General features: G+C 53.6%; 5 protein-coding genes and 4 non-coding genes across 11 annotated transcripts in view; 3 read left to right on the top strand and 6 right to left on the bottom strand.

Moving 5' to 3' along the window:
• SURF2 (surfeit 2) overlaps positions 1–3,071 on the bottom strand; it is a 4,614-nt gene extending 1,543 nt beyond the window's left edge. Inside the window, exons 1-3 of the mRNA XM_012808230.2 lie at positions 2,983–3,071; positions 2,736–2,890; positions 2,019–2,122 (exon numbers count right to left, since the gene is read on the bottom strand). Of these exons, the coding sequence (XP_012663684.1) occupies positions 2,019–2,122; positions 2,736–2,890; positions 2,983–3,060 (337 nt within the window). The 5' untranslated portion in view covers positions 3,061–3,071. The remainder of the gene's footprint in view (positions 1–2,018; positions 2,123–2,735; positions 2,891–2,982) is intronic.
• Positions 3,072–3,168: 97 nt separating this feature from the next.
• On the top strand, positions 3,169–8,134 carry LOC100958923 (surfeit locus protein 1). Of its 2 annotated transcripts, none has more exons than XM_003794964.3 (9): positions 3,169–3,229; positions 3,321–3,372; positions 4,358–4,491; positions 4,572–4,654; positions 5,403–5,594; positions 7,115–7,187; positions 7,275–7,437; positions 7,672–7,753; positions 7,832–8,134. In XM_003794964.3, exons 1-9 carry the CDS (start codon positions 3,176–3,178, stop codon positions 7,899–7,901), a joined length of 903 nt encoding a protein of 300 aa, XP_003795012.2. In that variant the 5' UTR covers positions 3,169–3,175; the 3' UTR covers positions 7,902–8,134. The 2 variants fall into 2 exon arrangements, with proteins under 2 accessions (XP_003795012.2, XP_023371870.1); XM_023516102.1 differs by having other exon boundaries at positions 7,642–7,753.
• Positions 8,135–8,359: 225 nt separating this feature from the next.
• Positions 8,360–14,113, bottom strand: RPL7A (ribosomal protein L7a). The gene is made up of 9 exons (XM_012808229.2): positions 14,104–14,113; positions 11,121–11,132; positions 10,597–10,717; positions 10,163–10,312; positions 9,680–9,820; positions 9,385–9,464; positions 8,951–9,081; positions 8,666–8,735; positions 8,360–8,515 (listed from the first exon to the last, which is right to left on the bottom strand). The coding sequence occupies exons 2-9, from the start codon at positions 11,121–11,123 to the stop codon at positions 8,411–8,413; spliced, it is 801 nt and encodes a 266-aa protein (XP_012663683.1). The 5' UTR covers positions 11,124–11,132; positions 14,104–14,113; the 3' UTR covers positions 8,360–8,410.
• On the bottom strand, positions 8,827–8,893 carry LOC111726950. The gene has a single exon (XR_002774616.1). It is a non-coding gene; the product is annotated as a small nucleolar RNA SNORD36 (small nucleolar RNA).
• Positions 9,118–9,194, bottom strand: LOC111726951. The gene has a single exon (XR_002774617.1). It is a non-coding gene; the product is annotated as a small nucleolar RNA SNORD36 (small nucleolar RNA).
• LOC111726949 lies at positions 9,547–9,621 on the bottom strand. Its single transcript, XR_002774615.1, has one exon. It is a non-coding gene; the product is annotated as a small nucleolar RNA SNORD36 (small nucleolar RNA).
• On the bottom strand, positions 10,393–10,467 carry LOC111726953. The gene has a single exon (XR_002774619.1). It is a non-coding gene; the product is annotated as a small nucleolar RNA SNORD24 (small nucleolar RNA).
• On the top strand, positions 11,259–18,226 carry MED22 (mediator complex subunit 22). The gene is made up of 5 exons (XM_012808232.2): positions 11,259–11,343; positions 12,077–12,208; positions 14,198–14,278; positions 14,972–15,180; positions 17,491–18,226. Exons 2-5 carry the CDS (start codon positions 12,086–12,088, stop codon positions 17,678–17,680), a joined length of 603 nt encoding a protein of 200 aa, XP_012663686.1. The 5' UTR covers positions 11,259–11,343; positions 12,077–12,085; the 3' UTR covers positions 17,681–18,226.
• A 2,499-nt stretch (positions 18,227–20,725) lies between these two features.
• On the top strand, positions 20,726–25,169 carry SURF6 (surfeit 6). 2 transcript variants are annotated; one of them, XM_012808226.2, is made up of 5 exons: positions 20,726–20,823; positions 22,495–22,695; positions 23,026–23,114; positions 24,117–24,305; positions 24,480–25,169. In XM_012808226.2, the coding sequence occupies exons 1-5, from the start codon at positions 20,730–20,732 to the stop codon at positions 24,957–24,959; spliced, it is 1,053 nt and encodes a 350-aa protein (XP_012663680.1). In that variant the 5' UTR covers positions 20,726–20,729; the 3' UTR covers positions 24,960–25,169. The 2 variants fall into 2 exon arrangements, with proteins under 2 accessions (XP_012663680.1, XP_023371869.1); XM_023516101.1 differs by having other exon boundaries at positions 22,492–22,695.
• The last annotated feature ends 2,297 nt before the right edge of the window (positions 25,170–27,466 follow it).

The raw sequence follows: 27,466 nt of genomic DNA, 5'->3' as shown, positions 1-27,466 counted from the left end.
TGTGGCGGTGTCAGTAGTCCCAGCTACTTGGGAGGCTGAGGCAAGAGAATCGCTTAAGCCCAAGAGTTGGAGGTTGCTGTGAGCTATAATAGCACTCTACAGAGGGTGACATAGTGAGACTTGTCTCAAAAAAAAAAAAAGATGGCACTTGTCCACTGGGCTGCGACTACTTGTCCAGCTGGACTATATGAAGTGGTAGCTGGGAGGGCACAAAGCAAGCCCAAGCAGCAGTAAGTCCGTCCCTAGCAGACTGAAGTTGTCTGGAAACTTGTCCAGGACTATGGAGCTCAGAGGTAGTAGCTACCTGGCCCTTGGCTTAGCATGGGAAGTTGAGAAAGGCCTCACTGGGGTCACCATCACTGTCCCCTCATGGACTACAGAGATTTTGGGGAATGCCCTCCAGCCCAGCAAGGCTTTCTCTGGTGTAGGCCATGATGTCCCACCATCATTCCTCACGGGCTAGACAAGCCATGCTGGGCCCTGGCTCTGATATCCCTGTTATTTCTGGCACCTACTCTCATGGCCATAGCAGCCTCACCAGCACTGGAGCTTGCAGGTCCCCTTATGGCCACGTCAACTGATCCAGACCACTGCCCTGAAGGGGCCTCACCACCCCTAGTCCCATCTGGGCTCCATGGTCCATCATAAAACACACTCCCATTTGTGGGACCTCCTCCTCCAATCTAGCACTTCCTGCTCACCCCTAAGCAGCTGAACACAGACTGGAGAAAGGCCAAGGCCAGGTGGGGCCCTTGTGTCTAGCACAGTGGTTCTCAACCTTCCTAATGCCGTGACCCTTTAATACAGTTCCTCATGTTGTGGTGACCCCTAACTATAAAATTATTTTCATTGCTACTTCATAACTGTAATTTTGTTACTGTTATGAATCATAATGTAAACATCTGATATGCAGGATGGTCTTAGGTGAAAGGGTCCTTCAACCTCTAAAGGGGTAGCGACTCATGGGCTGAGAGCCGCTGTTCTAGAGGCCTATGTGAGATGCCTGTTTTCCCACCAGGCCTGCTTGTCCTCCTGAGGCACAGAAGCTGATGGACATGCCATCCCACCTCAAACTGACCTGGATCTTCCCCCCAGTGGGGCAAGATGGACATCGCCCTCCCACATCTCCCCTGCCTAACTCAAAAGGCCCCTTCCAACCGCACCCCTCCAGCCTCTGCCTTCCCGGCTTGATCCACACCACCACTCAAGTGCCTTTGCCAAGGTTGTCAGGGGCCTCCAGGCTGTCGAACCTCAGTCACTGCTCTGTTCTCAGCCTCTTCTCTCTGGCTCCCCTCTGTATGCTGGCAGGTGAGCTCACCTATCTCTGTAGAGCAAGGATTCATGCCATCTAAGCATAGGGCTCACGTTCTCAATCTCCACCTTCCCGACACAACTCAAACTTGTAATCCCTCACAAAACCTGCTCTTCAGACTCCCTCTCCTGCCTTATGGAGGCCCTCATTTGCTCCCCAGTTCTAGCCAAAAACACAAAGTGCATGGGACACTTTTCTATCCTTTAGTCCCAATCTGGTTCTTGTCCCCAAGCAGTTGTCACCTCTGGATCTGCTCCTCCTTCCAGTCACCACCTTCTCTGGGGTGATGTTGTAGCCAGTTCCCACTTCAACTGTCTCAATGCACCCCCTGCACATGCTCCTGGCCATGGCCTGCAAGGGTCTCTGTGGTCTGGTCCACCCACACACGGAGCCTCCCACAGCCAAGCACCTTTTGCCTGAGATCTCTGCACTCTGCAGACACTGGCCTCTGCCTGAAGTGTGTGGCTCCTTCATGCCCCTACTGCAGACTCCTGCAATTTCATCCACATTTGTCAAAATATATAATAGCTCCTGTGCCTGCTTCTGGCTGTGCACCTGTCTACACTGAAAGCTCCAAGAGATCGGGGTCACTGTCCCTCTCTTCATCATGCCAGGAGCTAAGTAGCACTAAAGGATGACTAAGACACCTCTTCTGTCTTCAAGGAACACTCCCCATATGCCTGTGTGCTCTGATGGAGGGACTTACATTTCCGTAGCGCCTTCTGGTACCGCTGGCCCTGGGTATGCCTGAGCACGTGCTCGGGGGACTTATTGATGTGCCGCAGGGTGAGTTTGCAAAACAACTGGTGCCTACAGGGCAGGGAGACCCAGGTTGGTATGGGCAGTTACAGCAAGGACCCAGACCAGAGCGTGACAGCACTTAGAAAGCTCCTCCCCCAGACAAGGAAGCACCCTTTAGGGAAGGCAAGGGAGATATGTGGCCTGGACTTCAGGAGTTGTAAAGGTCCCCAAGCAATTCCACTCTACAGCCAGGGCAGGGAGCTGCAGACTTAGGCTGACTGTGGCTGCTCAGAGTTTACCCGAAAAATTGGCACAGCCAGGCTCACGCATTACTCCCAAGATGACTTAACTCAGAGTGGTACACTCAGCCTGACAAAACTCAGCGCATGGGAGCACTCACCACCCCATCTCCAGGCTGAGATGACCGTCAACCCTACACTGTCACCTAAATCAAAGGTCCCTTCCGAGGCAATGATGATAACGTGGCCCGGATCACACCTCCCTCATGTGCCCCACACTGCACCAGGTCACCGCAGCCTGGATCCCAGGGCTCCTCTGCCCTGTCTCCCGGAGGAGGGCGCTCTGAAGTTCGCCCCTGAGTCTTCCGGAGGGGCTCGGGCAGCGGGGCCCAGGGAGCAGCTGTCCTGTGTCCTGACTCCGCCGCCCCACCGCGGCCACCTACGGGTTCTTGGTGCTGGGCACGATGTGCGGCTCAAACTCGGCGTAGTCGAAGGCCGCGGAAGCGCGGATTAGCCGCTGGTACTTCTTGCCGCGGGTGTAGACCTGGAGCTCGGGCAGGCGGCAGGGCAGCTCGTGGCCGGTCAGCGAGCACCTCACCTGCGGGTTGACAGGCGGTCGGGGGCAGCCCTTTCCCCTCCCCTCTCGCGCCCCACGCACCCTACCCCGCGTGTCCCCCCCTCGCCACGGACCTTGCGGGCGCCCGGCTGCAGCCGCAGGCTCGGGTGCTGGCGCAGGAAGGCCCGCACGTCGCCCTCGGGTTCGACCATGGCCGGATAGCTCCCCAGGCGCCCCTCCCACCACGTGGAGCTGGGGGCGGGGCTGGGCGGTGCCCCGGAAGCAGAAGTGTCCCGCGCCCCGGAAGTGCCCGCGGGCCGGGATGCAATGGCCGCGACGGCGGCGCTGCGGCTGGGGTCGCGGTTCGCGTGCGTGGGGCGGGTAAGCGCGGGGCCTGGCTGGGCGGGAGGGGTGGGCGCGGCACGGGGACGGGAGGGCGCTCAGCCAGCCAGCCTGCCTGTCCCTCTCTTAGGCCCCGGCCCGCGCTGCCTGGAGGAGCGTCCTTGGGGTTCTCCCTCGCCCAGGTGAGGAGACTCGGGCTGCGCCGTGATCTTGCCGCCGGTGAAGAGCACCTGCCTTCCGCCCCGGCGAAGGGGTTGTGGGGTTGAAGTGAAGCTGCGGCCGCGGCTGGGCCTAGGCTCCCCGGAAAGTAGCGGAGTGACGTTGCACTTCACGTGCCTTTGATGGCCTTAGGCTGTACCCTGAGCGCCACTCAGCGCGCTGTTCTCCCGTAGTCCCCGCGCGGGAAAGGATCCAATGCTGAATTCCCAGCGTCTAGTCCAGCTGATGAGTGGCCGACCCAGGATGGACACGCAGGACTCTGGGAATCCAGAGTAAAGCGCGTCTGGCTGCCACACTCACACGTCTCCTTTCAGTGCACGGCAAAGGATATTTTGCTTTGAGTAGACGCCCGGCACAAATGAAGGGTATTCTGTAAGCCTGGCTCCAACCACTCGGCCCGTGTTCCTTTCCACTGGCAGGACTCTGTGCGTGCATGATGAGCAGCGAAGAAAAAAAGCTAGTAGGAGCTCTGAGCCACTACCCTGAGCTGATACCATCTTTCCCTGAATAGCACAAAGCCAGCAGTACCTGCCTAAGCTGCTTACTTACTTTTTGAGTAAATGACAGAGTGAGTGAATACCATGCATCTTAAAGCAATAGAATACATCTTAGCATATCCTCAAATAAAGAGGCATGAGTTGGTTACCTGAGTTACCCTGGGTCATGCATGGTTGGTGGCCAAGCCAGCACAAAGCCCTAGATCTCGTTTATTCAGTCTTCAAACATCTACTGAGCTTATGCTGTGTTCCCCTATTCGGGGCAGGGTTAGGCGCTGGGTCGGACACAGGCAGGTTCTTCATTTTGGCACCGTGCAGCAGGGTTTGGTCTGTTCATTCCTGTACCATGTCTCAGGCAATATTGGTGGAGTCTTATTGTGAAAATGGCTGCTAAGTTCTGTTTGGTGTAGGGCTTCGGACCCCTTGCCCCATGTTTTGAAACTTTCTTCAGGAGTGGCCTGGAGGCCAAGCAGATGTGGCAGTTCTGCAGCAGAAGCACGTGCCCCAAAAGTGGAAGAGGACTCGTTTCTCCAGTGGTTCCTGCTTCTCATTCCTGTGACTGCCTTTGGCTTGGGGACATGGCAGGTAAAGATTGGCATTTGGCTTGGATGACTTCAAACCCTGGACCCTGCTGTTATCTACTCTGCCTTGTGCTGTTTCTGTAGGTCCAGCGTCGGAAATGGAAGCTGAAACTGATCGCAGAATTAGAGTCTAGAGTTCTGGCAGAGCCTATCCCTCTGCCAACAGAGTGAGTGTGGCTGCCCACCTGGGCCCTATCTTATTTGAGATCCACAGTGGGGCCTGGCTTCAGCTGGACCCTCTTGATGGTACCTTTATCAAAGTCACTTCCTTGAAGATGAGTTATCCCGCTAGGCTTGTTGTTGACCCTTTACTGCCTTTGTGAAGCTACATGAGGTCCCCTGACATTAGTAGAAAAATCTTATTTTTGATCCTGGTTATTACCCTTTTTTTTTAAGTTCATTATAGTTGAGGAATTCTCCCACAGGGCCCATGACCCTGTACTGTGGTGATTCTTAGCTGTGGCAGAGGACTGGTGTCATGTTTTCATGTGACAGCAATATTTAGAAAAGGGCCCAGACAATCTACTATCCTCTTCCACTTATTCAAAAGCACTGACCCAGAGAGAGGTACATTCAACAGTTTTTCATTCAGGTAGCAAACCATGTGCTGTATTTGGCTTGCAGAAACAGCGTTAGCTCAAATATTTTATTAATTTTAGTATTTGTACAGGAGTCCACATTTTTAACTGCTTTTGAAAAACTGGATTCTAGTAGTATACATCCATATTCCTACATGGTATCAAAGGGCTGGGGCTATAACCCCTTCAGAGGGGATGCCCTCCAATCCCACAGACTTTTAAGCCTGCCCTTCACCTTCCCATGTTACCCATCTGGTCCTAGTGGGCTTTGTAGTGTGTGGCCCATCAGGGGATTTTTCTGTCAGACCTCCTTCAGCCACTGTTCTTCTCTGTGCAGCCCAATGGAACTGAAGGCACTGGAGTATAGGCCAGTAAGAGTCAGAGGGCATTTTGACCACTCCAAGGAGCTCTACATGATGCCTCGGACCATGGTAGACCCTGCCCGGGAGGCTCGAGAGGCTGGCCGAATCTCCTCCTCAGCTGAGAGTGGGGCCTATGTCATCACTCCCTTCCATTGCACTGACCTGGGGTGAGTCAGCCATGTGGGGAGCCACCCTGGAGGTTGCAGTCAGGTGTACTAATTACCACAATTTCTTTTCTCACCCCAGGGGTGAAACCTTGGGGACTCCAAGATACCAAGAAAGGTTCAGTCCTTTGTAGAGTGGGGAATTGCTAAGTGCGACCCTGAGTGAGCTACCTTCTTAGTTCACCTGACTTATGTGTGTTTGGCTCTGGGGAAATTGCCCAGTGCCCCACCTGTGAATTGCTTGTGCTGGGGCAGCCACAGTGGCTCATGCCTATAGGTCCAGCATCAGAAATGGAAGTGGAAACTGACTGCAGAATTCCAGCACTCTGGGAGGCCAAGGTGGGAGGATCACTTGAACTCAGGAGCAAGTCAAGAGCAAGACCCTGTTCTCTACTAAAAGTAGAAAAATTACTACTCAAGCGTTGTGGCAGTCAACCTGTGTTGCTACTTGGGAGCTAAGGAGGGAAGATTGCTTGTGCCCTCAGCTACTTGGGAGGCTGAGGAGGGAAGATTGCTTGAGCTCAAGAGCTTTAGGTCACAGCACTCTACCCAGGGCAATAGAATGAGACTGGCTCAAAAAAACCATAGCCTGGTGCAGCATGAGTGACAGCAGAAGAAACTCAGCCCTCCTCAGAGGGAGTTAAATTGGAGGGGGCTCCCCAGCGAGCTGTTTGGTCCAAACCTTCAGGAAATGGGACAGCATTATAGACAAAGGAAATAACAGATATGAGAATACCCATATAATTAACTGGGGAACTAGAGGATGAACACACAAGTGAAAATACGTGGGGCTTTTATTCATTAACCCACAGGTCTCTTGAGTTTTAGGCCTAGGCTGGGCCCTAAATTCTGTTACCACCAGGCTGAAGTGTGCCAGGGTGGTTCCTGGGACTGCCCTGTTTGAGAGGGGGTTCAGGGCAAGGTGGGCATCTGAACTCTGGCCGTGGCACTTGGTCACAGACTGTGGGTGCAAAAAGGAAAGCAGAAGGGAAGATTTACCGGAAACCTTTAAACCAGGCTGGGAAATAAAGGGGAGGGCTTGAGGCTTTCACCAACCAAGGGGGCTTAAAAGCTGAGGACTCCCACAGTGTGGCCCTCTAGGTCCAGTTCCCACTGACTCAAGTCTGTCTTAAAAACCTTGGTGCTAGGCAAGGCATGGTGGCTTACGCCTGTAATCCTAGTACACTGGGAAGCCAAGGCAGGTGAATTGCTAGAACTCACAGGTTCAAGACCAGCCTGAGCCAGAGTGAGACCTTGTCTCCAAAAATAGCCAGGTGTTGTGGCAGGCACCAGTAGTCTCACTCAGGGGAGGCTGAGACAAGAGAATTGCTCGAGGCCAAGAGTTTGAGGTTGCTGTGAGCAGTGGTGCCATGGCACTCTACCAAGGGCAACAAAATGAGATTCTTTTGTCTCCAATTAAAAAAAACCATACAAAACAAAACCTGTGGTGCCATAGTTATCAGTTGATAATCATTGTTCAAGAACCTTTCCCCACCTGAAGTAGCATCATTTCACTATTCTAGAGCCACAATCCTGGTCAATAGAGGGTTTGTTCCCAGGAGGAAGGTGAATCCTGACACCCGGCAGAAAGGCCAGGTAAGGGACAGGGCATTTTCCCTCTTTCAAAAAGAGCTTTTGGAGTCATTCAGTCTCCACACGGCAGTCTCACATTTTCCTTCATAGATTGAGGGAGAAGTGGACCTAGTTGGGATGGTAAGGCTGACAGAAACCAGGAAGCCTTTTGTCCCCGAAAATAATCCAGAGAAGAACCATTGGCATTATCGAGACCTGGAGGCCATGGCCAAGATGACAGGCGCGGACCCCATTTTCATTGATGCCAATTTCCGTACGTTGTGACTAGACTCAACCACCCTAGAAATGTCAAAGCACTTCCTAGTTACTTTTGGGCCCTTACCATCTTGGGGGGTGGGATGGGAGGTAACATCTCAATAGCAGAGAGACATTCTGCATGGCAAGTTCTGGGGAGAGGCGGCCACACACAGGGCTGGCAGGTCCTAAGTGAAAGCCCTCACTGCTGGGGAACTGGCAGGACCAGATTGCGAGGAGTCTGTCTCCGCAGAGAGCACAGTCCCCGGAGGGCCCATTGGCGGGCAGACTAGAGTCACCCTGAGGAACGAGCACCTGCAGTATATCCTTACCTGGTGAGTCCCGGCTGTCCTCTGGCTCCCACCCCTTCAAAACACTGCCCAGCCTAGCACTTAATTTTTTTTCCACCCAAGGTACGGACTCTGTGCAGCCACCTCATACCTGTGGATTAAGAAATTTCTCTATCGGACACCTGGCATGTGATGACTTGGCCTTGTACATAGATAATTAGGAAGTTGCTAAACAGGCGAAAGCAGGTTGATCTTACTAGATCGCGTACCACTGATGAAGCCCTGACTTCTTCCTGACTTAACAGATGACTGATCGACTATAAGATCCTGGTTTTGTTTCAAAGCCTGTCTCAAAAATTCTAAAATGGCTTGGTCAAAACCTGACTGGCTCTACAAAAATAAATGGTGGTGTGCACTTGTTAATCACAGCTACTTTGGAGTTTGAAGATCCCTTGAGTTCAAGGTTATAATGAGTTCTGGTCAAAATAATGCTTTCCCAGCCTGACTCCTTCCCCTCCCCAAAAAACTGACAGGTATGTTACATTATTAGAGGACTCTGAACCCTGTGAATAGGAGATGCTACCCCTGGATTAACAATTTACTTGACAACCCCAAATCCAATTGCTTTCAACCCCAAAGATGCTCCAGATGTTGGCTTGAATATTTATTATTTTTATGTACAGAAAACTCAACAGTGTACGTTTAGCCCAGTTTAGTGGCAAGTTCTTTAGCCTTAGCCTTTTCCAGCTTGGCAATGCGAGCCACAGACTTCGGACCCAGGACATTGCCTCCCCAGTGACGGCGGATCTGAAACAGAAGAGGCAGCAGTTCAGCCTGACCTGTCATTTTTGGAGATTTTCAAAGCACGTTACTTTCCTATCTGGCTATCACAGGATAAGAGCCAGTTTGGGGGGAAAAATGATAGTACTTTGTGTAAAACTGCCTCTTGCTTCTTACCTCGTCGTATCTGTCGTTGTAATTGGTCCTGATGGCTTCCACCAGCTTAGCTAGAGCTCCTTTGTCTTCCCTAACAGAGCAAGGGAAGGAAACATGGCATTTTGGCCTCTTAGTGCCCCTTCTAGAAGGAAAATGCCTCCATTTTTAGCTCAAAATGGCCTTTTGCCTCAGATACGAAGTGACCACATAGTTTATTCAGGTGAAGAAATTCTTAACCATCATTGGCAAAGTCTCTAAACCTGAGGGATGCTTTAGGCGAACTGGAATCTGGGGTCACATACTTACGAGTTAACCTGCGTGAAGGCCACAGTGGTGCAGGTTTTCCTGTGGACGAGACGCCCCAGCCTGGCCTTCCCCTTGATAATGCAGTAAGGGACCCCCATCTTCCGACACAGGGCAGGCAGGAAGACAACCAGCTGTAACAAAGTGTTAGCTGGGGACCACATTCAAGTGATGTTCAGGGTTTAAAAGCTCACATATTTGCACTTCACAGGGTAATTAATTCAGTGAGAGATTTACACCATTGCAAGAACCACATCCAAGTTAAGTCCCTTGCCAGTACTGTCCTCAAATAAACTGGCAACTAACTGTCCTGATCACCTGCCCCATGCCAGACTCAGCATTAAACCTACCCCATCTTCTAGGCAGGGTCTCTAGCTTAACAGAGGACAGAGACCCTGAGTTCAACACACACAGTACTAAAGCAGTGCCACAAGTACCTCAATGGGATCCACATCATGTGCAATCACCACCAGCTGAGCCTTCTTGTTCTCCACCAATGTGGTGACAGTATTAACCCCTAGAACACAAATAGCCACTCTGCATGAGCACTTGTGGGAGCTGCTCTGGTCACAAAACAGTTGTGGCCATGTGGGCCCAGCTGTGACTCAGTGTTAAAAAGCTCGATTTTACTCTCCACAGTGATTTCAGGTGAAGACATTTGTACATCATTGCAGCAGCCTGCCCCACAGTTCACACCTCCTCCCTCCCCTCCCAAGGGAGGCACCCACTCACCTGCTCTAAGGACAGGTGGTCTCTTAGTGGGGACATCCCCTTTGCCCGCAGCTTTCTTCTCAGCCCGGGCCAACAGTCGCTGCTTCTTCTCTTGCTTTGTTTCTGGTCTGTACTTGTGGGCCAGTTTAAGCAGCTGAGTGGCTATGAAAATACTTTGGGTTAGGCTTTAGTTGAAGTTCAGATCCACACCCTCAGTGTAATATAAATACTAGACCATTATTCTGGGATGATATAATAACAACAATCAATATAAAAACAACAATCAATAAACAATCATTAAAGAAAAATGTAAGGTCATGGACACAATCTCTTCAGTTAGACCACCCTCCCACTCTGCATAATAATAAACCCACCCACCTGAAGATCCCCTCTCCCTTTCCCAGATCATTATCCTATTAACTTTGTCAATGGTGCTGTTACACTGGCTTCATTATCCTATTAACCGTGTCCCTGCCCTTCCAAAGGCTGGTTCCTACCACTCACCTGTTTGGCGGTCCAAGGCCTGGGTGAACTGATTAATGGCGGGAGGTACTTTCAGCCGCTTGTAGAGGATGGCTCTTTGCCGCTGCAACCGGATGTAGCGGGGCCATTTGACAAAGCGAGTGAGGTCCCTCTTGGGCTGGATGTCCTGCCCTGAGGAGTAAGGTCAGCACCATGAGCGTGGCGCAGAACGCTGTCAAGTGCGTGGTTAGCGCCACTCTCAACGGGAATGGTGCATCAGCGATCTTGGTGGTTTAAGATGTCATCACCATTGCGCAGATAGCAAATATTCTCTCACATCATCTGCACACAAACACCCGCAGCCAGGGCGGTACAGGGTATGCGGCGCCGCCGCTCCGAGCCGGCAGGGCCGACGGGCTCGACCCCAGACCTCCCAGAGCGCCCTAGGCAGACCGCGCTGCCCCCCTCGCACTCACCAATGCCAAAGTTCTTCGGCCTTTTCTCGAACAGAGGATTCACTACCTTCTTGGCCTCCTGCTTCTTCACTACGGCGGGGGCCGGGGCCACCTTCTTCCCCTTGGCCTTCTTTCCTTTCGGCTGGGAACAAAGAAAATCCCTGTCAAGCGACCGCCTCTTCTCGGGAATTCAGAGTGGACTCCCCCTCCAAAGGTGACAGAACAGGCAGCCCGGGGCCGCCCTTGCCGGCAATCTCAGCAAAAACGTGTTTGTCTTCGAGCGCCTCAATCCCGTCCACCGCGAGTCCACACGGCGACGCCGCGCTCCCCAGCTCTCCTTCCCAGGCCTGGCGGCACGGAAGCCAGAACCCCCCGCTCCCGGCCGCCACAGCTTCCAGCGCAGCCCGATGCCTCCGTACCAGACCCGATGGGGCTACCCTACCCCTGGGCGGAAAAAGTAGCCCTGCGCGGAGGCACCCGGATAAGGATGGCAGCGGATAGAGCTGCAACTCGATGCCAATATTGCACAACTAAAGCACACTCACCATCTTGAGCCGCTGGAGCAGAGAGAAAGGCTAAGGAATTGTGGGTAATATGTAAGAGGCCTTGGAGATCGCGAGAACTAGGGCCTGCGCGGGATTTCAGATTTAAAGTGACAGATTTCCTTTAAATCGTAAAGTTGGGGACCGAGTCGCTAGCGGCGGTGCAGCCGGAAGGCTAGGGCGGGGAGAAGACTGCGACTTCTGTCCGGCCTGGTGAGCGACGCCGGTAAGTGCAAACTTGGGAGTGCTGGTCTCGGCGCTCTATCTGGCCTTGCAGACACGCGCTTGGGATACTCAGGCTTCCCGAGCAGGGGTGGCTTCTCTTAAGTGCGACTTTCCCTCCCCTCAAAACACTGGCGCGGAGAGAACACAAAGGGTTGGTTCAACTGTTCTCCTGCTCCTAGCGAGCGGCTCTGCGGGTTGGGTCCCAGGCCGAAAACAGGCTGCAGGGCAGGGTCGGGGGTGGGAGCCAGAGGGCAGCGCGGTGGGGTGGGGTGGGGGGGCTGCTGAGAGGGCAGAGGGGCCCGGGGGCGGGCAGTAAGCGGAGGAATGATGTCCTTAAGACCCTGTCCCTGCAGCGGGGCGGGAGGAGCGACGGGGCAGGGAGCGGCAGGAAAGGTAATTGCGCAGGGGTAGGGTCCTAAGGCCTCGCTGGATGAGGGGTTGAAGATGGGAGCAGCCTGCTAAGAAGTCCTGCCTGGACACGCTCACAGGCAGGGCCTGTGCCTTGAAAAATCTGAGCTGGAGCCGGGGCAAGGGGTGGTGGCTCCTGCCCAGGAAGAGAGATGGGCGAACGGGAGTCCCAGCCCCTCTGCAGCGCCTGCTGAGCGAGCTTGGCTGTATTTGAAAGGTTGAGTCTGTTTAGCAGACAGGGAATCTCCAGAAACCTGCCGTGGTGGGGTGGGGCGCAGAGACTGGCTCTGTCCACACTGAGGTGGGTCCTGCACTCTGGGTCCCAGGCCCTCGCCATGGCCCAGCAGAGAGCCCTGCCCCAGAGCAAAGAGACGTTGCTGCAGTCTTACAACAAGAGGCTCAAGGACGACATCAAGTCCATCATGGACAACTTCACTGAGATCATCAAGACTGCCAAGGTGGGTGCTGCCCTGCCCCCTCCAGAGACCGCCTGAGGGATAGGGTGTGGGGAGAGGGGGTAGGGAGGAGAGAGCTAGTGATTGGTCTACCCTGGTGAATAGTGGTCCAGGTAGGGAGTCTGCTCTCAACAGCACCCACCATACATGGAGCCCATACTCTGCTGGGGGTAGATGCCACATCGAACAGGACAGGCAACAGGTCCTTGTGCCCATGGAGAAAGCATTTGGGGGTGGAGGTGGCAGGGATGTTGACAGTAAATCAGGTCAATAGATAAGTGAGCAGCCTGGTAGTTACAAGTCCTGGTAAAACACAGTCAAACTCTAGCCAAACTGCCTTGGCTACAAATCCAGCTCACTAGTGGCAGTGGATGGGATGGAGACTTCAGTGCCTCTATTTCCCTCACACCCTGTGGTCCTTGTGATGGTTGAAGAGCTTGTGAGGCAATTACCCAAGGTCAAGAGTGAGTTACCCAAGGCAGTTATCCATGGTCAAGGTTGAGTGCTAAACCCTGTGCTATTATGAGCGAGCTGGAGAGAAGCAGAGGGGGCCCCTCCAGGCAGATGGAGTGAGCTCACTGACTGCTCAGCTACAGCAGATGGGGCTAGATCTCGCAGCTGCTGCAGACTTGCTGACTACTGGGGATGATGATGGGAGCCCTTACGTGGTGCTCACTATGCCAGGCCATGCCCTGTCCCATCCAGTCTCCAAGAGTGCTACAAGGAGCTGGGCGAGGTGGCTCAGGCTTGCAATCCCAGCACTCTGGAAGGCCAAGGTGGGCAGATCGTGTGAGCTCATGAGTTCGAGACCACCCTGAGCTAGAGTGGACCCTATCTCTAAAAAAAATAACTGGGCATTGTGGCAGGCATTTGTAGTCTCAGCTACTGGAGAGGCTGAGGCAAGAGGATTACTTGAGCCCAAGAGTTTGAGGTTGCTGTGAACTAGGACGCCACAGCACTCTACCAAGGGTGACAAAGTTAGACTCTGTCTCAAAGAAAAGAGTGCCACAACTCAGGTGCTGTGCCCTCCACCCATGCTCCAAGGAGGACAGTAGTGAATGGTAGAGCCAGAATTTGATAGCTGTCCCCAGCCCATCCCCCTACAGGGCCCTGTCAGGAAGCCTGTCTAGATTGATGACCAGACCCTCTAGCTGGATGTTGGGTCTGCCATTAACCACTGGTCACCCGCACTGCTCTGCCCAGCTGTCAGTCCAGGCATCTTTGAAGATTTCTTGAGCTAATGAGGGTTAGATGCTTTTCACAGTGCCTGGCAGCCAGGGAACAGTTGGAAAATGGTTGCTAAAAAATACATACATTGTCCTGGCCAGCTGCTGTGGCTCACATTTATAATCCTAGCATTCTGGGAGGCCAAGGTGGGAGGACTGCTTCAGCTTAGGAGTTAAAGACCAGCCTGAGCAAGAGCGAGACCCTGTTTCTACTAAAAATAAAAAAAAAAAAAAATACAAACAGTCGGGCATTGTGGTAGGTGCCTTTAGTCTCAGCTACTCAGAAGACTAAGGCAGGAGGATCACTTGCGCCTAGGAGTGTGAGGTTGCTATAAGCTAGGCTGATGCCACAGCACTCTAGCCTGGGCCATAGAGGGAGAATGTATCTCAAAAAATAAATAAATAAGTAAAAAATACACATTGTCCTTTACTCATCCATTCAAGAGTTTATCAAGTGCCTGAGTGAATGATACCATCCCTACCAAACAGGGCTCCCCCATCTCAAAAAGACTGGGCCAAGGCAAGACCCTGTCCCTGCATCTGGCACAGCGGTCAGCATGAGCTGGCTTCTGTCCTGACAGCTGCCTGTTGTCTCCCTTGGAGCAGACCCAGAGGGGCGGGATTGGGCCTTGCCAGGGGCCTGACAACAGAACATGGGTCTGTAGAAGGCACCTAGATAGGGTGTGGTGTGGACTTCTTGAGCAGGGGTGGGGACGTCTTGACTCGTCAGCTGAGCCAATTCTAGGCTTTCTTGTCTGCCCCTCAGATTGAGGACGAGACCCAGGTGTCACGGGCCACTCAGGGTGAACAGGACAATTACGAGATGCACGTGCGAGCTGCCAACATTGTGAGTTACCAGGGCAGAAAGCTTAGACTGGGCTCCAGGCGCATCAGGTCCCTCTGGAGGTGTCCTGTAGAGTGTAGGTCAATCCAGCACTGTCCTAGTGAGCAGCAGAAGGCATATGCAGAGATCTTTGGTTTTACCCCTGGAAACTTTTGAGAACAAGATTGGTGGCCAATCATCTGTCAGGAGATTGTCTTTAGTGGGAGCATGTTGGAGAGAGGCTGGGCCGATGGCTGCTGCATCCACCTTGTACCCGTGCAGCCATTAGGAGGGCAGCCCTTCTGCTGACCTGGAATTTCCTGAGGTTCCTTATGAGTGAAAAGGCAAATTACTGAATGGAAATGTATATGTGGTTTAATCCCTTCTGATATCACTAGGTAGACACAGCCAGCATCTCCCTGAGTGTGTGTGCGTAGGGTAGACATGTGTAGGAAAGGGTCCCAAGGGATCCTGCCCACCTGGCAGCCCTGCTTGTCCTGGGTGCCGTAGCTTTAGCTGTGGGACTAAGTTTTTACTGCACACAGTGTTTGTGGGGGTGACTCTGGTTGGAGGTCAGTCCTTTGGGTGTGGGGATGAAGGCTGAGGTGAGACAGGGCAGGAGCAGTGGGTGAGTCCCAGGCACAGCTGATGAAGCCAAAGCTCCCAGTGGCCACTGTGCCCCTCACCCCATGCCTGCCCTGGTTCTGCTGGTCATAGGTCCGGGCCGGTGAGTCCCTGATGAAGCTGGTGTCTGACCTCAAGCAGTTCTTGATCCTCAATGACTTCCCATCAGTGAACGAGGCCATTGACCAGCGCAACCAGCAGCTGCGTGCACTGCAGGAGGAGTGTGACCGCAAGCTCATGGCGCTGCGTGACGAGGTCTCCATTGACCTGTATGAGCTAGAGGAGGAATATTACTCGTCCAGGTACAGATAGGGCTGGGACCCGCTGAGCGGGCCTGCCCACCTGGGCTCAGCCAAGACATAGCCCCTGAAGGGCTTCTGTTTTTCCAAACCCTTGTGGGTCTTGGCAGTGGAACTGGACAAGTCACAGCAGTGTGGGGTCCTGGGCCTTTCCCACAGTGCAGCGTGATGGAATCATGGGACTTTTGTCACTCGGGGAGGCCAAGTCTGGGGGGGGTGGGCACCTACCTGGCATCTCCCTGAGGCCCTCAGCTGAGAGCCTCCTCCTCCTTCTCCTGCCCACTGGGCCTTGCTGCTCCTCTTAGCCCTACAAGTCAATATTCAAACATTCTAGCCAAGGCTGGCTGGCCCCTCTTGGGTACCCAGGCCGCTACTTATGTTCAGGAAACAAGTGCTTGCCCAGGGATGGGATTCCATGTGGCTGTGACTGAACCCACAGTGTGGAGTTGTGGGACAGTTTTGGGAGGGAAGAGGGAAAAACCCAAACACAGGCTTGACACCCATAGCACAGTGGCTACTGTGCCGGCCACATGCACTTAGGGTGGTGGGTTCAAACCCGGCCCGGGCCTGCTAAACAACAGTGACAATTGCAAAAACAAAAAAGTAGCCAGGCATTGTGATGGGTGCCTGTAGTCCCAGCTACTTGGGAGGCTGAGGCAAGAGAATCGCTTAAGCCTGAGAGTTGGAGGTTGCTGTGAGCTGTAATGCCACGGCACTCTACTCAGGGTTACATAATGAGATTCAGTCTCAAAAAAAAAAAAAAAAGAAAGAAAGAAAAGAAAAACCCAAGGAGAGAATGGCATGTAAGCTGGGTCTCGGGGATGTCGATCTCCAGCTTTTGATCAGCTCATCCTGTTCACAGAGCTGGAGCCTCATGGGGCCACATAGATGCCTGAAACCACGTGAACTGAAGGCTTCCTGAGAAATAAGAGTCCAAGTGCATTTATGTAGGGGGAAACTGAGGCTAGAAGCAGGCGTTGCCCTTCTGCCTCCATTAGGTTAGGAAATTAAGATTTGGCCTGGCTGACCAGAGTCCACAGCCACCCTACATCCTGTCCCAGACAAGCCTCCTTTCCTCCCTGGTTGTGAGCCAAAAATGCCATACTCTGCCCTGTAGCCATGCTAGTGAGTCCAGATATCTTGAGCTAGCATGGTCTGGGACTTGTTTTCTCGGCCTGAACTCAGTGTCACTGCCCAGCAGGAACAGTTCTAGAGTTGTGCACAGGATTCTGGGACCATCTTTGGTCCCTGATATTCATCAGTTCAGCAGATAGGTAGCAGGTCTCCTACCTGCTAGGAGTCCTTGCATACCCCTCCAGCTATGTGGCTCCATAGACTGGCTTGACTGTGCCCCTGGACCAGGAGCTGTGGGGTGAGGCGTTGGGGAGATCTGTCCATGGCCACACAGAAAAGCTGGGTGGGACCCAGGCGCCTGCATTCCAAACTTTCCCCATCTTCCCCCAGGGATTCTGTCCTGTTCACTCCAGCCACCCCAGGTCCCTCAGGAAGGCTGCTGGCCCCACCCCATCACACAGTTGCCCCCTCCTCACTTGGCCCCAAAGGAGGGTCACCCCCTGTGGCACACCTGCTCCCCGTTGCCCCAGCTGCCCATGCTTGCTTGCCCACTCCATGCTCGCTCATTTGCTCTTTCTGGCTATGCCTCTCCCTCTCCACTCTCCTCAGGGCACCATGGTGCCCTGGGTTGACACTAGGGCAAGACCAAGGGAGGGGGGCAGGGCTGCCCTTTGCACCTTAGGACCCATGGGCAGGGCTCCTGAGTCATGACCACAGAGGTTAGAGTGAGCTATTTTCTGTGCCAGGCCCTGAGCCTTCACTCTTACCCAAGCTACCCATGTTGGAGGTGGGGATACCTGTTGGGGGCCTCCCGCTGGTGCATGGAAGTGTCAGGGCCTGTGTTCCTAACCTCTGCCCCCCCCTTCAAGCTGAGTCTCAGGCAGGCACTGACCCAGAAATAAGACAGGGTCTCTGCCCTCAGGGAGCTCTTTGCTAAGTGCAGCGACCTGAAGACCTATGAACTCCTGTAGCTGGGAGGGGGAGGGTAGCAGGCCTAAGTGGAAGCAGAGTAGGAAGGGCCTGCCAAGGTCACACAGCCTGCAGTGGCTGGGCCAGGCTGGCTACCTCCTTTAAGGAGGTGAGGGCAGCCCCGTTATCCCCCATTTTAGCTGGCCAAGTGAAGGAGGGGAAGCAGGCCTGGGCCTGGGCCACGTTTCCTTAACTCTGCTTCTGTCTCGCTCCCCGGCTCTCCTCTCTGCCTGCTCCTGTCTCGCCCTGGGGTTTCTGGTGGTGGAAAAGTGCCAGCCTTTGCGAAGCTAGTGACCTGCCTCTTTGCGAAGCTTACTGGAGGCTGGACGTCGACACAGACTCTGCTGATGGCCTCTCGGCCCCTCTGCTGGCGTCCCCGGATCCCAGCGCTGGCCCCCTACAGGCCACAGCCCCAGCCCATTCCCATGCCAGTGGCCCTGGGCCCACAGAGCACGCCTGAGCCTTGGGGCTGCCCTCCCAGCCCTGGCTTCTCAGGAGCCAAACCAGAGCTCCCTTGGGATGTGCACCTCGGCCTCACTCCTGTTAGCCTTGGTTCTCCCGTGGGGACTTCAAGACCCCGGAGCCACTATGGCCTCCCTAGGAGCCTCATCAGCCCAGGGTCAGCCCAGCCAGGATGGTTGAGAGTTGTTTCTCCAGCCACTTCCAAGTGCCCATACTTCTTCCAGGCATCTCCTTCTGCTGTCTTCCTGGCCAGCCAGGTGGAAGGAGGCTTCTGGGACAGGTCTGTCCTGCCAGGGACTTGAACAGAGTGGGGCAGGCAGGATACCTAAGATAGGGGAACCTGACCTGAGCATGTTGTTTGAAATTGGGAGGGGCTCTGAGTGGAGCCAAGCCAGGGCTCCTGGGCAAATGTTGTGGCCCAGTGACTACCCTGATAGGGCTGAGTGAGGGGACTGCCCACTCATGCAGAAGCCTGCTGGGGGCTCCTTAACTTGCTGCCATGTACTTTCTGGCTGTCTTGAATAAAAACTCTTTTGCATTGGTTCTTCTTCCTTCCTCTTTCCTGATAAGTCCAGGACCATCCTTGATCACCCAGCCCTCTGGCATTTAAGAATGAATGAAAAGCTGCTGCCCTCATTGTATGTTATGGAGTCCAGGTATCTGGACCTCTGATGGTATCCAGTCCTCATCACCCCCAAGTCAGTGCTGTTAGTAGCTGCATTTCAGACAGCAGTGGACACATGCTCAGAAGAGGTAAGGTGCTTTGCTCACAGCCACAGAGCTGGGAAGCGAAGTGGCACAAATCAAGACTTGATGTCAATGCAGAAGCCAGAGCCCTAAGCAGGAAGGGGGTGTCACGCACCTATAGAACTGGGCTTCAGACCTGCCCCTACCTGCTGTGAATGTATTTTATCCCTTTCTCACGAGGGAAACTATCATGCCAATATATGGGTGAGGTGACAACCTGAGATCCATCACCATGGCCCCCAGGCCAGCAGAAGGTACCAGATAGGCAGAAGCGTAGAGTCCAGTCCTGGCTGTGGATTCTAGGTGGTCTGGGGAAGTCAACTTCCGCTCGGAAGGAGTTTCCCAACTGTTAAGATGAATAATTTTTTTTTGGAGACAGGGTCTAACTCTCTCACCCAGGCTCGAATCCAGTAACATCAAACTTTTGAGCTCAAGCAATGCCCCTGCCTCAGCCTTCCAAGTCTTTGGGACTATAGGCATGTGCTACCATGCCCAGCTAACTTTTGTATTTTTCTTTAGAGACAAGAGTCTCACTGTGCTTCCCAGGCTGCTGTCAGACTTCTCAGCTCAAGCATGTCATATTTTGATCCCAAACTTTTTATTTTGAGAATGTTCACAGAAAGGTTATAAAAGTAATGTAAAATACACCCACGCAGATCCTTTTGGGTGGTTCCCCTTTTGCTTGCTTTCTCCTATATCCTTGATTTCAAACCTAACCCCAAAGTATTTTATCAACTTGCCTTTGTAAGCACTAGTCTCCTTCACAGCCTATTAACCATCATCAGAACTAAAGTCCTTTACTCTGATTATTACCCACGTCTTTTTTTCTTTTTGGGGGGGGGGGTACAGTCTCACTCTGTTGCCCAGGCTGGGGTGCAGTGGCATTAGCGTAGCTCACAGCAACCTCAAACTCCTGGGTTGAAGAGATCCTCCAGCCTCAGCCTCCCAAGTAGCTGTGACTACAGGGGCCTGTTACAACGCCTGGCTAATTTTTCTATTTTAGTAGAGATGGGGTCTCTGTCTTGCTCAGGCTGGTCTCCAACTCCTGAGCTTAAGGGATCCTGCCACCTCAGCTTCCCAGAGTGCTAGGATTATAGGTGTGAGCTATTGCACCTGGCGTCCAAAACTTTTAATACATTTTTATTTTGCATTGCATTTGGTTGGTATTTTGTGATTTTTTAAAAATTTTTTTTTCGTGTAGTTTTTTAAAATCTAAAACAGGACTAGAGTGGCAGTGAGACAGAAGTGGGTCAAGTCCCATTCTGGATCTACTGTGAAGGTAGGTACAGCCAGCAGGATTTGCCAAAGTGTTGGATGTGGAATACGAAAAGGAGCCTGAGTGGCATTGAGGTTCTGGCTCAAACACCTGGAAGAAAAGACGCTTCTTAAGCTGAAATGGAAGAGGCAATGAAAGAAGGGGACAGGGTGCGGGAGGGCGTATCCCCCTTCTGTACCTAATAGATAATGGTGGGGAGTCGTCGGAGTAGACAAGCCCATCCTGTGCGTAAAACATCACCTCATTACAGAGGTTAGGGACGAAAAATTATGGTTTAAGGTGGATCTTAGCAGCAACCCTTTCAAATAAATAGCCTCTGAAAGATGTAATCTAAGACCACAAGCCTCCTATTTCCACCGCAGGGCAACCTCGCCAGGCGCTCTGTGGACTGAACAAAAAAAGCCAGTAATTTTCCTGCGTAGGAAATGGAGTGTGGTACTCCCTGGCCCCAGGCTAGGGTCCTCGCCTTTCTCCCGCCCATTGTCTCGTAAAGGACAAGTCCCGTGTTAAAACTCTTAGTCCATGATTCTACTTCTCAGAGCCAAAAAGTCAGCGCCCCAGCGGGTCTTCCCTGAACACCCCGTTCGGTCCTTCTCGAAACCCCATTAGTTCCATCCCCGGAGCGCCCTCCTTAGCCCGCACCTGATGTGACACAGTTCACACGTGACTGGCTACCAGTCACCGCCAAGACAAAACCTTGACGAGAACCTGTCGGTGAACGTTTCCACCCCGCTCAACCCGCCTGCCTGTCCTGCGCTGTGCCCGCCACAGGCTGCGGCGCCTGAGGGCTCCGCCCGCTCAACCCCTGCCGTTGAGCGCCTGCAGTGTGGGCGAGAGGCAGAGGTCCCGGGGTCAGCATCCTCCAGCCCGGCCCACAATGCTTTGCACCTCTTCCAGCGGGGCCAGACCTGGCTAATCGAACCCCCTGGCGGGCGTCTCGGCGCTCGGCTGGCGGTGCCTGTGCGCGCGGCGGTTTCCGGCGGTCCGGGCCACGAGCGAGTTGAGAGTTGTCCTGACCTCAGCTATGGCCTCCCTGCTGGCCAAAGACGCCTACCTGCAGAGCCTGGCCAGGAAAATCTGCTCCCAGCCCGGCCCAGAATCGCAGAAGCGCCAATGGGGTAAGGCGCCGGCCAGCACCCGGGTCTTCGGGTGGGCGGCCGAGTCTGTGAAGTAACGGAGGAAAGTGAGGGTGGCGGTTACCGCGCCCTCCGCTTCCCTTGTTACGGAGTCAGCCCGAAGCTGCCGCCGGGCCTGAGGGATCCCGGCCCCTGCCCAGCTTGCAGGGAGGAGGGAGCCGCGTGGTAGCTGCTCTCCGCCGCCGGGCGTCCTGAACTGGTCTCACCGCGCCGCCCTGGGGGGGAGACAGACGGTCCGTCGGCGAGAAGTGCCGGTTTAGCCGGGGTGTGAGGAGGAGGAAGATGGAGCGCCCGCCGACGGGGCGCGTACCGGAGGGACCCCGCTCCGGGCAGTGGCCTGGAGGAGGGACGCCGCAGGTGGAACTACCAGACCCGGACAGTTTTTCTTTTTTATACAAGGAAAGTTTATTCGTTGCAGAAAATCCGAAAACTTAGCAGCTGTTCCCTGATTGATTTATCCCAGTCTGAATCTCCAGTTTTCTCAAATTCAGCCTGCTTTATTCTTTTCTTGCCTCATCTCTCGGTTGCTTATAAGATAGAATCGTTTAACACCTCTAATATCGGCTCGGCACCTGTGGCTCAAGTGACTAAGGCGCCAGCCACATACACCTAAGGTGGCGGGTTTGAATCCAGCCCGGGCCCCCGCCAAACAACAATGACGGCTGCAACCAAAAAATAGCCGGGCGTTGTAGCCGGCGCCTGTAACCCCAGCTACTTGGGAGGCAGAGGCAGGAGAATCGCTTGAGCCCAGGAGTGGGCGGTTGCTGTGAGCTGTGATGCCACGGCCCTCTACCCAGGGGAATAGCTTGAGGCTCTGTCTCCAAAAAAAAAAACCCTAATATCTTCAATGAGTTTTCTCGTCACCAGTCATAACTTCAGTCTTTTACTTTTCCTATGTGTTTGTTTATTTATTTATTTTTGAGACAGAGCCTTGAGCTGTCGCCCTGGGTAGAATGCTGTGGCATCACAGCTCACAGCAACCTCCCACTCCTGGGCTCAAGCAATTCTCCTTCCTCTGCCTCCCAAGTAGCTGGGGCTACAGGCGCCCGCTACAACGCCCAGTTATTTTTTGGTTGCAGCCATCATTGTTATTTGGCGGGCTCAGGCTGGATTTGAACCCGCCAGCTCAGGTGTATGTGGCTGGCACCTTAGCCACTTGAGCCAGAGGCGCCGAGCCTTATGTGTATATTTAACTTGTGACAATTCTACTTTTACTCTACATACTCATTTCTCAAATTGAAAATGTAAACATCTGCCCATCCATTAAAATAAAACTTGTGTCATTATTTTTGACAGCTATGTAGTGGTTTGTTGTGCAGCAATACCATAATTAGTTGCTGGAGGTGACTATTTACGTTCTACTTATTTTTCACTCAGCTGACATGATGAACATCTTTGAGGCCAAATCTTTGTGCATGACAAATCCTCAAGCAGAACTGCTGGGTTAAGGGTGTTTTTCTGAGTTTTTGATGTGTAGACAGACTGCTGTCTACAACTGCAGTTCTGGGTTCTGTGGATAAGTATCTGTGGCTCCTCCATCCTGATTTTTTGTCTGTATTCTTCTGAGATCAAACCTTTTTCAAGACTTTACTGCCTGTTGAATGGGCCACACAGATGAGGATGGCAACTGTTTCTCATTCTGTATTCCAGCAGGCAAAACTAAAGGCTCAGAAGCTGCTGGACACCCAAAAAAGAAGAGGAAGAAGACACCAAAGAAATTCCAGAAGCAGGAAGAGAAGGCTGCTGATACCAAGGCCAAGTCCCTGGGGAAGAAGTCTCTAGGGAGTTCTGGGGATAGAAGGCCAGAGGAAGCCAAAGAGAAGGAGCTTTCCAGCTCCACAGTGGCCCCTGCAGGTGAGAGGCTCCAGGGCCCTGAGTCACAGGCTGCAGAAGTTGGAAGAAAGAAGTGGCTTGGCCTCTATCGCAGGCAGTGTTTCCTCATACCATAGTACTACCTCATGAGGCAGTCAGTTGCCTGCCTTGGAGGATTCTGTAAAGACCACTCCAAATTGGAGAGGTGGAATAGAATTTATTGGAATTGTCCTGGAGTCTTATGAGTGGCATGGAGGCTGGGAGTGGAACAGGGAGGGCAGTGAATAGAGACTTAGGCTTAAATGCTGGGCCCCAGGATGGAGGGAAAAGGTCGGAGAGAGGCCCTGTTTAGTCCTGTCTCTGTCCCTGCAGATGGCCTGGCCACAGGGCCCGATTCTCTTTTTGCCCTGGATGTTCTTCGACAGCGACTACATGAGAGGATCCAGGAGGCCCGGGGCCAGGTAGGTGGGGAGCCCTCACAGAGCACTGGGGGTGCTTACCTCAAGCCTCGTCTGTTCCCAAGTCTGCAGCAAGTCCTCTCAGAGCCTCAGCTGCTTTTTTGAGAAAGCAGGCGTAGTCCTTGCTTTCTTGGAGAACCTCAGTCCCCAAGGTTCCAGCCTTGGGGACTGAGGCTATTCAGTCCCCATCTGGCTATTCTGATGTCGCTGGTTCTTATTTTTGCTGGGCCTTGGAGAGAAGCCCATCTTTGCCCCTCCTGGGAAGCTGCCTTTTCTGAAAACCATGTGGGCTGGGGACTTGCATCTGTTCCTCTAAATGTCACGGTGGTCCTGTCAGCTGTGCCAGTGCTGTGACCAGTCCAGCCTCAGTCTTATGTTAAGTAACTGTCTCCCGTCCAAGTTGGCCTTGGCCTACCCTTTCCCTGGGTCTTTCCCTCAAGACTCTTGCTCTGTGGGGGACAGTCCCTAATTTCCCACCCTCCCAGGAAAACCCCAGTGGTCATCCCTGGGGTATGATGTCTGGTTTCTCAGAGGTGATCAGGACTCTGGGCCCTCTTTCCTGCAGCACAGGACTAATTCAGTCAGGTGTGAGGCATTCTTGATGGCACCAGGGTAGGAAAGGCAGTTGGGAGATCAGAGTTTGGATACACCTGAGCAGAATGGGTGGCGGTCAGGACAGGTGTTTAGGCATGAAGACCTGTCTCCAAGTTCTGGGTGGCAGTATGTGACCCAGCACTTGGTAATTTGCCTGGAAACTGGAAGCCCTGATTCTTACTCGTCACTCCCTGTTCCTTCTGGGTCACATGCATTTCCGCAAATGGATCGTGTTGTGTTGCAATACTTAACTCAGTGAGCCCCTCAGGTGCTTTCTGGCCCTGATTCCCTGGACGTCCTGCCAGCGTCGCCCCTCAGGTGCTTTCTGGCCCTGATTCCCTCTCAGCCATGCACACTGGGGGCCCTGAGGTTGGGAGAACTTAAATACGTGAACACCAGGTTTCCCCCCAGAGCAAGGAGCTGTCCCCTGCCACTTTGGAGAAAAGACGCAGGAGAAAGCTGGAGCGAGACCGGAAGAAGAGGAAGCGAAAGGAGCTGCGGGCCAAGGAGAAGGCAACCAAGGCCGAGGAGGCTGCTGAGCCAGCCCCAGAGGCAGCCTGCGATAAGCCCGTGGAGCCAGTGGGCCTGATCTTCAACAAGGTGAGCGGGACTTCACACCCGTGGGCGCCAGCTGCTGGCCTCAGTTGAGTGACTTTTCTCTGGACCCTGCCACACTTCTGTAAGTGGTGATGGGTAACTAAGCTGGGGGGGGGGGGGAGCGTGTAACGGGTGTGAAATTGTCACTGACTGACTGTCGCTGTGACTCCTCCCCAGGTGGAGGTGGGTGAGGACGAACCGGCCAGCAAGGCACAGCGGAGGAAGGAGAAGAGGCAGAAAGTGAAGGGGAACCTCACTCCGTTGACAGGCAGAAACTACCGGCAGCTGCTAGAGCGTTTGCAGACACGGCAGAGCCGGCTGGAGGAGCTGCGGGACCAGGACGAGGGGAAGGCGCGCGAGCTGGAGGCCAAGATGGGCTGGACCAATCTGCTGTACAAGGCCGAGGGCGTGCGCATTCGAGACGATGAGCGCCTGCTACAGGAGGCCCTGCGGCGCAAGGAGAAGCGCAAGGCACAGCGGCAGCGCCGGTGGGAGAAGCGCACGGCGCACGTGGTGGAGAAGATGCAGCAGCGCCAGGACCAGCGGCGCCAGAACCTGCGCAAGAAGAAGGCGGCCCGGGCAGAGCGCCGCCTGCACAAGGCCCGCAAGAAGGGCCGGATCCTGCCGCAGGACCTAGAGCGGGCTGGCCTCGCCTGAGCGCCTTCCCCACCATGGCTTTCCTGCACCTGCCCAGTGGTGTGAGGCCAGTGTGTCCCGTCACTCTGGCTCCTGGGCTTCTCCTTGTGGAGTGGGCGCCGTTGAGCTTATCTCTTGAATTGAGGGCTTAGATCATGCCTGCAAAATAAAAGGTCCGGGTTGGCATAGTGGCTCACACCTGTAATCCAGCACTCTGGGAGGCTGAGGCTGGTGGATTGCTTGAGCTCAGGAGTTGGAGACCAGCCTGAGTAAGAGGGAGGCACGTCCCTACTAACAATAGAAAAAAAAACAAGCCAGACATTGTGGTGGGCGCCTGTAGTCCCAGCTAATCGGGAGGCTGAGGCAAGAGGATTGCTTGAGCCCGGGAGCCCAGTTTGAGGTTGTTGTGAGGTATGACACCATGACACCCTATCCAAGGTTACAGAGTGAGACTCTGTCTCAAAAAATAAAAAAGTATTTCCACCATCTCCTTGGAGGCATCTCCCAGATCTTGCAGACCCCAGGGCAAGGGTAGACCATATCCAGCATTCTCTGTGAGGCCAGAAGGCTTACCAAAAGTCTACAGAGTCAGGGAAGAAGCAGTGTGGACAGGGGTTGGGCGGGACACTCATGCCCCTCCTCCCTGGCCCGGGTTCACAGGATGTAGGACAGGGAGAATGGCTTTTGCTGGCCCAGGAGGAGGTAGAGCCCCAGGGTGGATGGGTAGACTCCTATAGCACAAGGGAAGCGTCTTGGGGGAGGACACCGGGCCTTTTTCAACTTTGGGGGCCTCTATGCATTTTGTCTCTGCTCATCAGCATCCTCACATTTGGAATTCACAGGGAGGGAGCTGTGCTTTCCAGGTTGGGGGAGGGGGGCACTGTTTCATGGGTATCTGAGCCAGCTGTGGGCAAGAGGGCTGTGGTGTAGACAGGCCTTCGGTTCTTCCCTGCCCTTCTCTGGTGAGCAGAGCAGAGTTGGGTGACTTCTCGCCCATTTCTGGAAGCAGAGTGGCTCAGTAGTGTGGCTGGTGTTTCCTAAGTGTCTTGATGGAAGTAGACGACACTGATAGGCTGCTCAGAATGAGCTCCTGGTGGGGTACAGTGGCTGCCACCTGTGATCCCAACACTGAGAAGCCAAGGTAGGAGCTCTCTAGGTCAGGAGTTTGAGACCAACCTGGGCAACAGAGAGGTGCTGTGTATAGAAAGGATACAAACTGGCAGGGCTAAATTTAATGAAAGTTTCTCTCCTAGCTACATGGGAGGCTGCAGCAGGAGGACTACTTGAACCCAGAAGTTGGAGGCTGCAGAGAACTGTGATCGTGCCACTGTACTCCAGGATAAAAGAGCAAGACCCTGTCTCTTAAAGAGGGGTTGGCACCTGTGGCTCAATGTGTAGGGCACTGGCCCCATGTACCAAGGGTGGCAGGTTCAAACACAGCCCCGGCTATTTTTTTGTTGCATTTGTCATTGTTGGTTAGCTGGCCTGAGCTGGGTTTGAACCTCCCACCTTCAGTGTGTGTGGCTGGCACTGTAACCACTGTGCTAGGGGTGCCAAACCCAGTTTTTCTATTTTTAGTAGAGACAGGGTCTTGATTTTTGCTCAGGCTGGTCTCCAACTTGTAAGCTCAAGCAGTCCACCCACCTCGGCCCCCCAGAGTGCTAGGATTAAAGGCATTAGCCTCCATGCCTGGCCTGAGAAATAATTTTTATTTAGCTGCAATGGGTGTAGACAATTGGCAGTTGATATCTGTGTCTACCTTGGCCGTGAGCTGAAGCTACATGCTGCTGCGGTGGCTTATGCTTGACGACTAGCACAGGAGGTATGCTGGGACCCAGTGTGCCTGAGCAGGGTCCCTCCAGCGAGCAGACTGCTCCAAGTTCCCCGTTGGGTTCTGAGACTGTGGGCTCTGCGTGGTGACCTGAGGTCTCCTTTCACAGGCCTGTGTGTCCTGTCCTCATCTTTCATGGACTATCTTGGCCTGCATATGGCTTGTCCTTGCCAAGCCTCCTATTGAAGTTTGATTCCCAGTGTTCGAGATGGGACTCATGGAGGTGTTTGGGTCATGGGGCTTCGTGCCATTTACAGGAGCGAGAACTGACTGTTGAAGGGCCTGGCACTCCCCTCCTGTCTCTTTCCCCTTCTCTCACCAAGTGTTTTGCACACCAGTCTCTTCACCTTTCACCATGAGGTGAGGGAAACAGCCCGAGTCCTCCAGACATAGGTGCTGATGCTGTGCTTGTACAGCCTGGAGAACCCTGAGCCAAGTAAGCTTCCTCGTAAATCTCCAGCCTCAGACTGTTCCCTTATAGCAACACAAGACCGGGCTGCCCCCTCAGCCTCTGTGCACTCCTACTTTGTCACCGTGTGTGTTTCCTGGAGGAATGAAAGTGACGACACAAAGCTCCCAACGTGTTCCAAGCAAGAATTAAACACACATACCTCTGGATATCTATGAATTACTCTACAGAGCATAAGGCGAGATCTTGCAGTCTATGACCCCTTAGCTAGAGAAAAAAGCATCCCCC

Source organism: Otolemur garnettii, unplaced genomic scaffold (genome assembly GCF_000181295.1).
Source record: "Otolemur garnettii isolate 467f Iridium unplaced genomic scaffold, OtoGar3 scaffold00087, whole genome shotgun sequence".
Lineage (NCBI taxonomy): Eukaryota > Metazoa > Chordata > Mammalia > Primates > Galagidae > Otolemur > Otolemur garnettii.
This window is presented reverse-complemented; position numbering and strand designations above follow the sequence as displayed.

What these genes read in the sequence shown, in the direction of transcription:
- SURF6 (XM_023516101.1), top strand. Translation starts at nt 20,730, where the DNA reads ATGGCCTCCCTGCTGGCCAAAGACGCCTACCTGCAGAGCCTGGCCAGG. An exon ending in TCCAGGAGGCCCGGGGCCAG is followed by an intron (nt 23,115 to 24,116) that starts GTAGGTGGGGAG and finishes GTTTCCCCCCAG; the next exon opens with AGCAAGGAGCTGTCCCCTGC. An exon ending in TGGGCCTGATCTTCAACAAG is followed by an intron (nt 24,306 to 24,479) that starts GTGAGCGGGACT and finishes ACTCCTCCCCAG; the next exon opens with GTGGAGGTGGGTGAGGACGA.
- RPL7A (XM_012808229.2), bottom strand. An exon ending in GGCCTTGGACCGCCAAACAG is followed by an intron (nt 9,821 to 10,162) that starts GTGAGTGGTAGG and finishes GTATTTTCATAG; the next exon opens with CCACTCAGCTGCTTAAACTG. An exon ending in ATGATGTGGATCCCATTGAG is followed by an intron (nt 9,082 to 9,384) that starts GTACTTGTGGCA and finishes ACTTTGTTACAG; the next exon opens with CTGGTTGTCTTCCTGCCTGC.
- MED22 (XM_012808232.2), top strand. Translation starts at nt 12,086, where the DNA reads ATGGCCCAGCAGAGAGCCCTGCCCCAGAGCAAAGAGACGTTGCTGCAG. An exon ending in AGATCATCAAGACTGCCAAG is followed by an intron (nt 12,209 to 14,197) that starts GTGGGTGCTGCC and finishes TCTGCCCCTCAG; the next exon opens with ATTGAGGACGAGACCCAGGT. An exon ending in GAGGAATATTACTCGTCCAG is followed by an intron (nt 15,181 to 17,490) that starts GTACAGATAGGG and finishes GTGGTGGAAAAG; the next exon opens with TGCCAGCCTTTGCGAAGCTA.
- LOC100958923 (XM_023516102.1), top strand. Translation starts at nt 3,176, where the DNA reads ATGGCCGCGACGGCGGCGCTGCGGCTGGGGTCGCGGTTCGCGTGCGTG. An exon ending in TGGGGTTCTCCCTCGCCCAG is followed by an intron (nt 3,373 to 4,357) that starts GTGAGGAGACTC and finishes AACTTTCTTCAG; the next exon opens with GAGTGGCCTGGAGGCCAAGC. An exon ending in TTCCATTGCACTGACCTGGG is followed by an intron (nt 5,595 to 7,114) that starts GTGAGTCAGCCA and finishes TCACTATTCTAG; the next exon opens with AGCCACAATCCTGGTCAATA.